Consider the following 10,103-nt stretch of genomic DNA (forward strand, 5'->3'; position numbering starts at 1 on the left):
TGATGGTCCCTCTATTAAAAGAAAACAAAAGGAACTAATTATGAAAAGGTGAACGGAATTAGTACCATAGACCATACTCTCTTCTCCTCTATATAATCACATTTTTTACACTGGTTGGAGTATTCCATTGTATGTATAACTGAGAAAACTAGTTCCTCAAAGACCTTCCTCAAATCGAATGGCATCCCGAAGAATTCTCAAGGAGCTTAGAGAGTTGCAGAGAGACCCTCCAACTTCATGTAGTGCAGGTAGAAACATCAAGAGAAATGATCAAATAATTTTTGTTGAAATAGAGTTGAGTTTGATTTTTATGATGTGGAAATAGGTCCTGTGGCTCAAGACATGTTTCATTGGCAAGCAACAATAATAGGACCAAATGAAAGCCCCTATGCTGGTGGTGTTTTCCAAGTTACCATCCATTTCCCATCTGATTATCCTTTCAAACCTCCCAAGGTACATCCTTTTCTGTTTAAATTACTTTAAATTTCAATTTAATTTAGGTTGAGAATGATACAGGTAGCATTCAGGACAAAGGTATTTCATCCAAACATAAACAACAATGGGAATATATGTTTAGACATCCTGAAAGATCAGTGGAGTCCAGCTCTTACCATTTCTAAGGTATTTTATTTTACAACTAGCTAGTGTTGTTAGTTGTTTGTTTGCCATGAACATGTACATGATCATGAGTTGGTGCACTGTGATGTATGTAGGTGCTGCTTTCAATATGTTCGTTGCTAACAGATCCGAATCCAGATGACCCTCTTGTTCCGGAGATTGCCCATATGTATAAAACCGATACTTCCAAATACGACTCCATGGCTCGTTCTTGGACCCAAAAATACGCCATGTGCTGACCAACGAACAAATATATAATTATCATATAGCTATAACAACAAGCATGTTTATAATAAGAGCGAGCAACCACTTTGTTATGCATTTTTTTTGATGAGATATGATTGTTCTATCTTTTTTATGCCAATTGTATTACTATCAACCAATTGTATCCTCTCTTTTCGAGGACTCAATGCATTTCTACTCTTCATTCATCTATAATATGTTTCTTCTTTATGGAATATGCTAAAAATGTTATTCAAGACTTTTCAGTGAGTTAAATTGGAGTACTTCATTTCAACTGTTATTGAAAATGGAAATTCTGATTTATTTATTCCATAGCAATAGAGTCATTTTGCCATTTTTGCACATTCTATAGTAATAGAGTTATTTTCCTTTTTAGTAAAAGTCAACACATTTTTCCACACCTACTTTACTCTCTCTTACTTTTTTCTCCCTTCATCTCTCTACCTTTTTCATTTTCCACTTTATTCTTTCTTTACTTAACTAACCTAACACAATTTTTCTTAATCTCCGTGCCGAAAATTTTTACCTCCATTACTATGGAATGGAGGGAGTAGATTATAACAGTTCGAAACCTCTCTTCTATCGCTTTAAGGAAAATCTGATGTTCAAAGAGAGTACACATTTGCCTAAAAAAGAAGCAAAAATCAATAAATACAAAAAGAAGTAAAATAGGGGATGTGAAAATTACACAGGAATTATGTACCACTCTCTTATTAAAACCAATTTTCAACAACAGACATAACACCTCAAACGCCGTTGCCAGCTAGTCAGCATTGAATCAAGAATTTACTATACTTATCAACACTTTCTATAGCACTGCTCAGGAGACGTTAAAATTGGAGTCGGTCAACAAAAAAACAAAGGTCACGCGTTCTCCTCGCCTCAAAACCAGAACCGACCAGCAACATTCTCTCCGGTTGGCTCAAGTAAAACCTGGTGCTGAAGATTCGACGTGAAAACTAATCTGTAATGAGCATGTATTTATCCCCCACAGCGCCGCCTTTGTCCTTCTGGAACTGTATATACCGTAATGTACTTGCAAGGAAGGCGTCTGCTGCTGGATCTGATGATGGTGAAGCGTCACCTTGCATCTCGTTTCTGATCAATTTAATTAGGTCCTGAATTGATTCAACAGTAATCTGCGAGACCCCTTTCTCGTAGAAGTAGAGATACCTATATTAACATAAACTGCAAATGAATATTCTCAGAAACATAATGAGAAAAGAGTGTGAATGGTAGTGATCATCACTTGTTTAGTATCTCTATAAATAGCAAAGCTGATCCGCTGCTGCCTCTAGTTGCGTTTGCCATTTGTTGAACAGCATTTGCGATTCTTAGTGCGCGCTTCAGGCAAAGCAAGACCCTAAAGAGAAACATTTAAATTCAATGATTATATTTTTTCCAAACAGATCTATCACAACTTGCTAAAAAGTAGTAATACCTGTCTCCATCTCTGATACTATCATGGTCATCGAGCCAGAACAGGTGTGAGCAAGTATAAACAGCTCTACACTGGTCGGGTTTCTTTAACAGCTTTGCAGAATACTAAGGATATTAAAGATGAAAGTCAGGTTCTTAGAGTGCAGCTAGAAAGATCTTCTATATAGGATTAAATAGAACAACTCTATAGTCCATACAGTGCTATCCCGTGGTTATTAGGGATAAACATAGTATTGCTATAATATAAGGCTTACAATAATTTACCCCTGTGGCCTTGTGTGTCAATGCATCTCTATTTTCAACACCAAAGACATGCATCCTTTGGAGTGTCCCAATTATCAAGTGTATCGAAGTCACCTGAGTTTTTGAATCCTAGGGAAACAAATTCAGGCAAAAGTGAAGAGTATAAATATCTGAGGCAGGCAAACAGAATTATTGCTGTTAATCAAAGAATGTGATGTTCGGAAACTGAAAGCTTACCGTAATTTCTTCTTCATACAATATATAAGCTTGGGTAAAAAATTCATATGCAACAGGTTCGAGGTCACAGTCATTTGCAGCCTGATAATCCACAAATCAAAGACTAGTCAGACAAAATGCAACACTTCACCTTAGTTTTCATTTCAGGTTTAAGAAGTACCTCAGCACATTGCAAATATAACCCCAGAGCCAGTTCAGGAACCGGAATACTTGTCAGTGCCTCAATTGTCTACAGTTAAAAAAGTAATATAAGGCAAACTATGACAATCTGCAGCTGGAAAATTAATGTTTAAAGCTCAACTTGAAAATCTCTACAATTCAAGACAATCTGCGTCTGGAGGAAATACAATATCCAGATGCATTGACACCACAAAACAATGTGCGATTTTTTAAATTTCCGACAAGGTGAATGAAGCGCAAAATGTTTTCGCAAAGTAGAAATTGAATAAGCAAATGGCCAAGAGCAGCAAAAACCAACAAAGAATGTACAGAAAGTTGCAGGTTAAAATCATTAATACCTGTGTCACTAATTGAAAGATCTTTTTTGGTGTCGTAGATGCCTCATCACCAGAGACATTTTCTTCTTGTTTTTCCAGTCGACGTACCAGCTGCATAGAAGATAACCATCATCATATAGAGCAACCTAACTCATGTAGAGGCAAAAAGGGGGAAATACCTTTAGAGAACTAAATATAAGTGGAGGAACAGTATAAGGAAGCCGCTTCCGCCCTCCAGTCAAAATGTGCTTCCTCACAGTTTCAATAACCTGGAATGGAAGAAAGAAATGATTTTCATTCAGCATAAGGCCAAAGGAACCGTAATCTATAAATGTATAGGACATAAATATCATTTATTGATGACCTCATGCAACCATTGGAAATTATAAGTTTCAAATGATACTAATGAAGAGAGAAAATAGAAAGAAAAGGAGAGGAAGAAAGAGATGTGGTAACTGTAGATGAGACTTCAGTTTCAAGTAAGAAGATCTTTCACAAATAGAGCCACAAACTGTGAAATAGATAATAACTTGTACTGCATCATTTTAGTGGGATAAAATTGTATAATCATTGCCTGGCAAATGAGTAAAATCAGAAACAAAGCCAGCTAATGTTGCTGATGGAAAGGGAAAGAATCACTTAAATAGTAAAACTGTAGTATCTTTGAACTTCATCAAGAATAAACATTGCAAATACCTTCAACATTTCTTCAGGATCATCACTGTGCAGTATTTGTATAAGACGGGCAACGGAATTCTGTTCCTCTATGAAGTCCTCATCAAGCTAAGGAAACAAGGAACAATAAACTATCAAGAATGAAAGCATATAAACTGACTTAGAAGGAAAATAAAATATTTCAGGAAAAAAGAATTATCTGTTAGCTAAACCAAATAGTAGTATTAACATGATATATATCATCTCCAAACTACCTCATCATGAGTATCTCCATCAAGATCTCTGATAAGCCCCTTTATCAATTCAAATAGCGCATCCACCTATAAGAACGATAACTGTCGGTCAGAAAAGGACCAATCCTTCTATAATTGGAATAAACTTTTAAAACAGACCTTCTCTGCAGTTGATATGCAAGTCTTGTTTTTCATTATGTTTTGTACAATGACATTGGCCATCTCTTTATGTGTTCCATCATTTAAACACTCCATGATGCGGGGATAATTAGACAGGTTCAATGCAGTGTCTATATCCTTATATTTCTCAAGTGGAGCACTTAAAAGTGCAACAATCTGTTTTGTTGCTTTGCTATCATTAAGCTTTTCTCTTCCTGAAAGTTTCTTAACACATGCTCCCTGCAGGAAAAAGCATGGTATCTGCTTAGTAATATAGGCACAAGACATATTAAAACCAACAAAAGGTTTTTCCCGTTCCATACGTCAACCATCAGGCAAGTCAAAACTGAATCTACATAGACTAGTGCAGAAACAAAAAAAGCCACACAATCTTTTATAGAGAGATGTTCAATAATCGCAGCAGTTTCTTATGTTCTGCACATATGAGTTATAGACTTATAGTGGATTTAAAAGGATCCTCATGACCAACTTTTTCAGACTTCTTCACTTAACAGCTTTTGAACAAGAAGATTCTAGGTATACTAGTTGGTAACTGTGATTTAACTTATTAACTTTTTTTTCTTGGATAAAGAGGTACATCAAAAGTGGCTTTCTTTATACGTTCTATCCAATAAACATAATGTAGGAGTTTACTCCTCTCATGATAAATCCACTTAAGGCTCCTGCTAAAAAGCTGCAGCTTATGTCAATGATACCCAAAACTGTTGATGCAAACAGAATATGACTATTCAAATATTACCAAAATAATCATGCTAAAAAGGATTGGACAACTGATAATACAGGATGATGCACCTAAACTAACCCTAGGAGATATCATTGCCAGCTAAGAGAAACATACCAGAATCTGGTCAATATAATCAAGCCGATCAGGATGAACTTGTAGTGTAAATGTCAAAAGAGACGCATATAAAGTAACAACTCCAGCAATGGGCATATTTTCTTGTGCTTCTATCACCTGCATCCAGAGTAAACAGCTACTGGCTGGGTAAAACTCAAAAAAAAAGACGGGGGAGCTGGATATCAAACTTGCATAAAGCAGAAGCCAAGTACAAACACATATTCAAGTAAAAGAAGAAAATCTGGATGCTGGCTTCACAAGCACGGATATTTATATATAATCACATCCCAAAAGCCAAATCAAGCCCGAGGAAACTTAGTAACAACATAGTTGGCAAACCCTCGTGCTTACTACTTAGAAGTTAGCACCAAAATCAACTTCAATGTGACTGTTAATAAAATAAGAAGCATAGGTAATTAATAAATATAAGTTCCATAGAAGAATCTTACTATCAACGTAATATATCAATAAGATGCATTGCAGATTCTAGTTATATTTTGTACTTAGACCTATTTCCATTTCTAATCATTCAGTTTGAAATTCAGTCACAATGCCAAGCAACATTTGAAGAATTATCATAGCCCAAATCATCATTATAAATTCTAAATATCTTCTCAGGTGGAAACTAAATAGATTTACCTTGCCAATGGCATTATTCAGTTTTGCGAAAGCTTCTACTTGAAAAAATTCAGGTAACACCTGCAGAATGGTAACTTAGAGGTGGAGCCACAATTTCTCATGCTAACTTAACTTTCATGAAATTCTCGATTACTTACTTCTGAACCAGAAGCAGCATAATTTGAGAGTCTTTCCATTAGTCGAGAAAGCACTGTTTCAACATCAACAGAAGACTGCAGTAGAACACCATGATTGTTAAAGAAGTTTTGAAAGGTAAAAAACAGTAAAACACAATCGCTAGTCCAGGACTCCAGAACATTAGTGGATATGGAGAATGAACCTCCAACTTAGGTGTTGTGAGTCCATCATATCGAGCACAGAATCTACATACCTGAAGTTGAGGGCAGGCATTCAATAATGTTTCAAGTGTCTGCAAGTGATATTCATCTGGGAAGACTTGAATTATGCAATCCATCAAGTAATATTGGGCAAGTTCATCCTTGCAGTTGACAACCTGAAGCCCAATATGTGTAACATCAAAATATTAGCAGAAAAAATGTTATAAACAGTCTGGTACAAGCAATACTTACTTGCTCCAACACTCTGGGAAGCACAGTTTCTTTGTACATTTCAAGATCAACACCCTCAATCTGGCTGAGGACATGAAGGTTCTTACCAACCTAACCAAAGTAAGTGAAGAAAACAAGAATTCAGTGACAGTCAACCATTAATACAGATAACTATTAATTATATGAAGATGTTTACCAGATCACGTAGCTCACCCCTTTCTTTACCCCTCTTATCCTTTTCCCTAGCAGGTCCCTACAAATAAGCGATGTGACAGTGCAAGCCAGAGATCACAATCAGATTAGCATAGGTCATTCTGAAATCAAGACAAACAACTGCCCATATTTGAAAAACAAATCAGCTCTTGGAAAAGTTATTTTTTTCTTTTTCTTTTGATTCGTAATAAGACATGATCAGCTAATGAGAATAGCTTCTGATCTTACCTGGTGTTGCATTCTAACCCATAGTTTGTTCATTTCTGTGAAGTTTTGGAGCACAAACTCAACAGCATCCATGACAGTATCAGCATCCCTATAAGAGATTAGAGAAAAGGAATGTTTAGCGGATGAAATCTTATTAGGAGTGCTGGAGAATATGATCAAATCAATAATAGAACACACCAACGATAGAAATCAGCTGAGGAATTAAAATAAAGAAATGAGGTACCAACATAAGTAATCAGATACTTAAAGAGAACATTAAGATTTATGTGGATCTAAAGTATTTTCAGAAACACATGGGTCAGTGTTATGAGAACTTTCTATCCTTACTTCTTATTAAAACATGTGCGTAAAACACATAGGCAGACAAGCCTCAGTACAGTTCAATCCTATAATGAAGACTTAATCCCTAGGATCAAACAATTAAACCCTAAATTTCGAAAATAATACAGGACACTGAATATAAAATTGAAAGTTCTATGCTCAGCTACTGGATTCCTTACTCATGCATATAATTATAACATTAATTGCAAACAAGCACATAACGAACTTAATGCAACCATAATTTCTATGAAATCGATCTAAATTGACAGAAAAGCATATAATGACTTTATATCCTCACCCCTCATATTCAGATCCAATGTCCGGCAACTTATCTCTACTGACTTGAGATAGGTAACTCCTTAGAAAAAGACCACGCAGAGGATGTTGGATCCCGCGACACATTTCTACCAGATCTTTGAGAACATCCTTTGCTGGTGCTTCTTTAGACTTTATGTATACAGAGCCAACAGTACAGAGCAGATATCTGAGAAAAGGAAGACGAAATTACTAAGAGTGGTCAGCTCTATCATGCGCGTACACTATGGAAAAATCTTTGCATGACAAAGATTAACAACTTAAACCTTAACAAACTATGTTGCAGGGGGGCATGGTTAGAATGTAACCTTTAGATCAAATTTTCAATATGGAACAATCATCAAGTTATTGGCATACTTGAGAATTTTCCCAAAGGAAGCACATACAAAAAAATTGAGAAGGAAAAGAAAGCATATCTTTCATCAGTCAGTCCTACAGAAAAGTCTATTTCATTCCTTCTGTCAGCATAGGGTCTTCTAAGGTCCTATTCTACAAGCAGTAATGGGGATCCAAATATGCAATTTAACATCCAAGATACATACATAATCAAGGAAACCTGGACTTTTTTAAAAATTTTGCACATTAAAACATACAGGAAAAATAAAAAAATATATATAAATGACCGCTTACAGTCTAGGCAATATGTTTCCAGCATGCTGCACGAGTTCATAGAGCTCAACAATGGAGCAACCGCGACTAGTCTCCTCCTTGAAGAAGATCTCCAATTTCCTTAATTCATCAAAAGCCCTCATATCTATGCAGCAAACACGAAAAAAAGAAAATATTTTCGAGGGAAATAAAAGTAACGAAATCAAATGCAACAGAAAACAGCCAAAATCTAGTTACACACAAAGTTCGTAGTATTTGTGAGGGGAGAGCCTGGAAGTGCGGAGCTCGGAGAGCATCTGAGCGGAGTACTTGAGAGCATCCTTCAAATTGTTAGAATCCTAAAAATCGAAAAGCAATTGCAATTGAGAATCTAGGGTTTAACTGAATCGGGGGCAAATTAAATGAAAGATGCAAGTACGAGAGCGCGATGCATGTGGAAGGCATTCTGTTGCAGGCCGGCGATCCCAGCTGACAGCCATTTTTCTTCGTCGTCTACGACTCCGTCACTGATCATCCTTCCCTCTCTTTCTCTCTCTCTCTCTCTCTCACACGCACACACACTGTGACGGACAGATTACTTCAACTAAAACTATCAAACCCCTCAACCCAGCTCATCAAAATAGAATTAAACTGAAATGGGAAAAAATAAATAATCGGGATTTTAAGCATGATTTAAAACTAATTGTACTAATTATAAATAAAATAAATACTAAGGTGGTCTTCGGTTTGGCAAGATAAAATAATACCAAGATATAAATTTAATCTAGGATTATCCATCTAGGATTGAGTTGTGGGGTTGAATCTCATAAACCAAACACACTACAAATTTAATCTCGATTACAATCTTGCAAACCGAACACTCCCTAATTATATGGATAAAATAAACACTTCAGGCCGAGGTAGTTCGAAAGGGTAGATTACTCTTTTATTTTCGAGTTATATGACAATAAAAATGTGTTTTTATTACTATGTTTTATTTATTTGTATTTTCTACTTATTGTGTATACTAGACAAGCGTGAGCAAATTATTCGAAATCTGAACCAAATCAGAATTTAAAATTCAGTTCAGATTTTTTAATCGAATTTTAAAAAAAAATTGTATGTTCGGATAAGACCGGATCGAATTTTTTCATATCCAAAATATATATATTCTCTATATAAAGGGAGTGATCAATTGTGAACTCATCATTTAATTGTTAACTACAACTAATTTAAGATCATAGAATTTTAGAAAACTTATGGTCTACAATTTGTCACGTGTAATTTTCATTTTTATTAATTAAATCTAAAAAGATAAAAAAAAAACTACTCCCTCCATTCCACAGTAATAGAAGCATTTCATTTTCTGCACTTGTTTTAAAAAATGATATTAAATAGTTAAAGTAAAGAGAGAATAAAGTAAGAGAGAAAATAACGTAGAGAAGAGTCTTATCTACAATATTGTCTCTCTTACTTTACTTTTTCTCCACTTTAACTATTTATAATTATTTTTTCAAATGAGTGCGCAAAATGAAATGCCTCTATTACTGTGGAACGGAGGGAGTACTAAATTAGGGTTTTGGATGTATCAATATAGTGTTTCGAAAATATCAACACAATCCTTTGAGAATGTCAACATAATGCTTTGAAAATGTTAACTCATTGCTTATATTGACTTTAGACATGTATTATATTGACATATTTTTATATATTGTTGTACGAAAAAATTGAAAATTTTCGAATTTTTTTTCAAATTTTGAAATCGGAACATATGCAAGTGAGATCTCGTTAAAATCCTTATGAATTTATCTTTAATTTGATATATATTGTGCGAAAAAATAATTTAAATCGAGAAAGTTATATACGTTTTAAAGTTATGAGATTTTTTTCAAAAGTTAGTTACAACTAATTTGTTGTAAATTGACCTTACGGTTTTTGTTGATCGAATTGACATTTCAGGATGATGATCTAGGCCCTTAATTTGAAATTCTAATGCTTATTATTTAGTTGTAGTTAGCAATTAAGTGTTGAGTTAGAAATATAACAC

The 10,103-nt window shown here is 34.9% G+C and overlaps 2 protein-coding genes across 3 annotated transcripts; one reads left to right on the forward strand and one right to left on the reverse strand.

Moving 5' to 3' along the window:
- Window positions 1-90: 90 nt before the first annotated feature.
- LOC125223172 (ubiquitin-conjugating enzyme E2 10-like) lies at window positions 91-1,076 on the forward strand. The gene is made up of 4 exons (XM_048126190.2): window positions 91-248; window positions 326-453; window positions 517-621; window positions 714-1,076. Exons 1-4 carry the CDS (start codon window positions 179-181, stop codon window positions 855-857), a joined length of 447 nt encoding a protein of 148 aa, XP_047982147.1. The 5' UTR covers window positions 91-178; the 3' UTR covers window positions 858-1,076.
- A 412-nt stretch (window positions 1,077-1,488) lies between these two features.
- Window positions 1,489-8,683, reverse strand: LOC125201328 (vacuolar protein sorting-associated protein 35A-like). Of its 2 annotated transcripts, XM_048099390.2 has the most exons (22): window positions 8,496-8,683; window positions 8,319-8,415; window positions 8,099-8,222; window positions 7,452-7,637; window positions 6,833-6,920; window positions 6,588-6,644; window positions 6,413-6,502; window positions 6,214-6,336; window positions 5,981-6,055; window positions 5,844-5,903; window positions 5,205-5,321; window positions 4,346-4,585; window positions 4,208-4,273; window positions 3,975-4,061; window positions 3,458-3,547; window positions 3,300-3,389; window positions 2,942-3,010; window positions 2,782-2,862; window positions 2,566-2,673; window positions 2,303-2,406; window positions 2,111-2,224; window positions 1,489-2,034 (listed from the first exon to the last, which is right to left on the reverse strand). In XM_048099390.2, exons 1-22 carry the CDS (start codon window positions 8,589-8,591, stop codon window positions 1,821-1,823), a joined length of 2,376 nt encoding a protein of 791 aa, XP_047955347.1. In that variant the 5' UTR covers window positions 8,592-8,683; the 3' UTR covers window positions 1,489-1,820. The 2 variants fall into 2 exon arrangements, 1 of the variants encoding a protein (XP_047955347.1); XR_007172875.2 differs by lacking the exon at window positions 1,489-2,034 and having other exon boundaries at window positions 2,556-2,673.
- Between the last annotated feature and the right edge of the window lie 1,420 nt (window positions 8,684-10,103).

This window comes from Salvia hispanica, chromosome 2, assembly GCF_029641045.1.
Source record: "Salvia hispanica isolate PSC_SH4W2 chromosome 2, Shi_PSC_v1, whole genome shotgun sequence".
Taxonomy (NCBI): Eukaryota; Viridiplantae; Streptophyta; class Magnoliopsida; order Lamiales; family Lamiaceae; genus Salvia; species Salvia hispanica.

Excerpts from the sequence above, each read along its gene's own strand:
- LOC125223172 (XM_048126190.2), top strand. The coding sequence starts at position 179 with ATGGCATCCCGAAGAATTCTCAAGGAGCTTAGAGAGTTGCAGAGAGAC. Across the intron at positions 249-325 it reads TCCAACTTCATGTAGTGCAG|GTCCTGTGGCTCAAGACATG; the intron begins GTAGAAACATCA and ends ATGTGGAAATAG. Across the intron at positions 622-713 it reads CAGCTCTTACCATTTCTAAG|GTGCTGCTTTCAATATGTTC; the intron begins GTATTTTATTTT and ends TGATGTATGTAG.
- LOC125201328 (XM_048099390.2), bottom strand. The coding sequence starts at position 8,591 with ATGATCAGTGACGGAGTCGTAGACGACGAAGAAAAATGGCTGTCAGCT. Across the intron at positions 5,904-5,980 it reads ATGCTGCTTCTGGTTCAGAA|GTGTTACCTGAATTTTTTCA; the intron begins GTAAGTAATCGA and ends ACCATTCTGCAG. Across the intron at positions 3,011-3,299 it reads TCTTTCAATTAGTGACACAG|ACAATTGAGGCACTGACAAG; the intron begins GTATTAATGATT and ends TTTTAACTGTAG.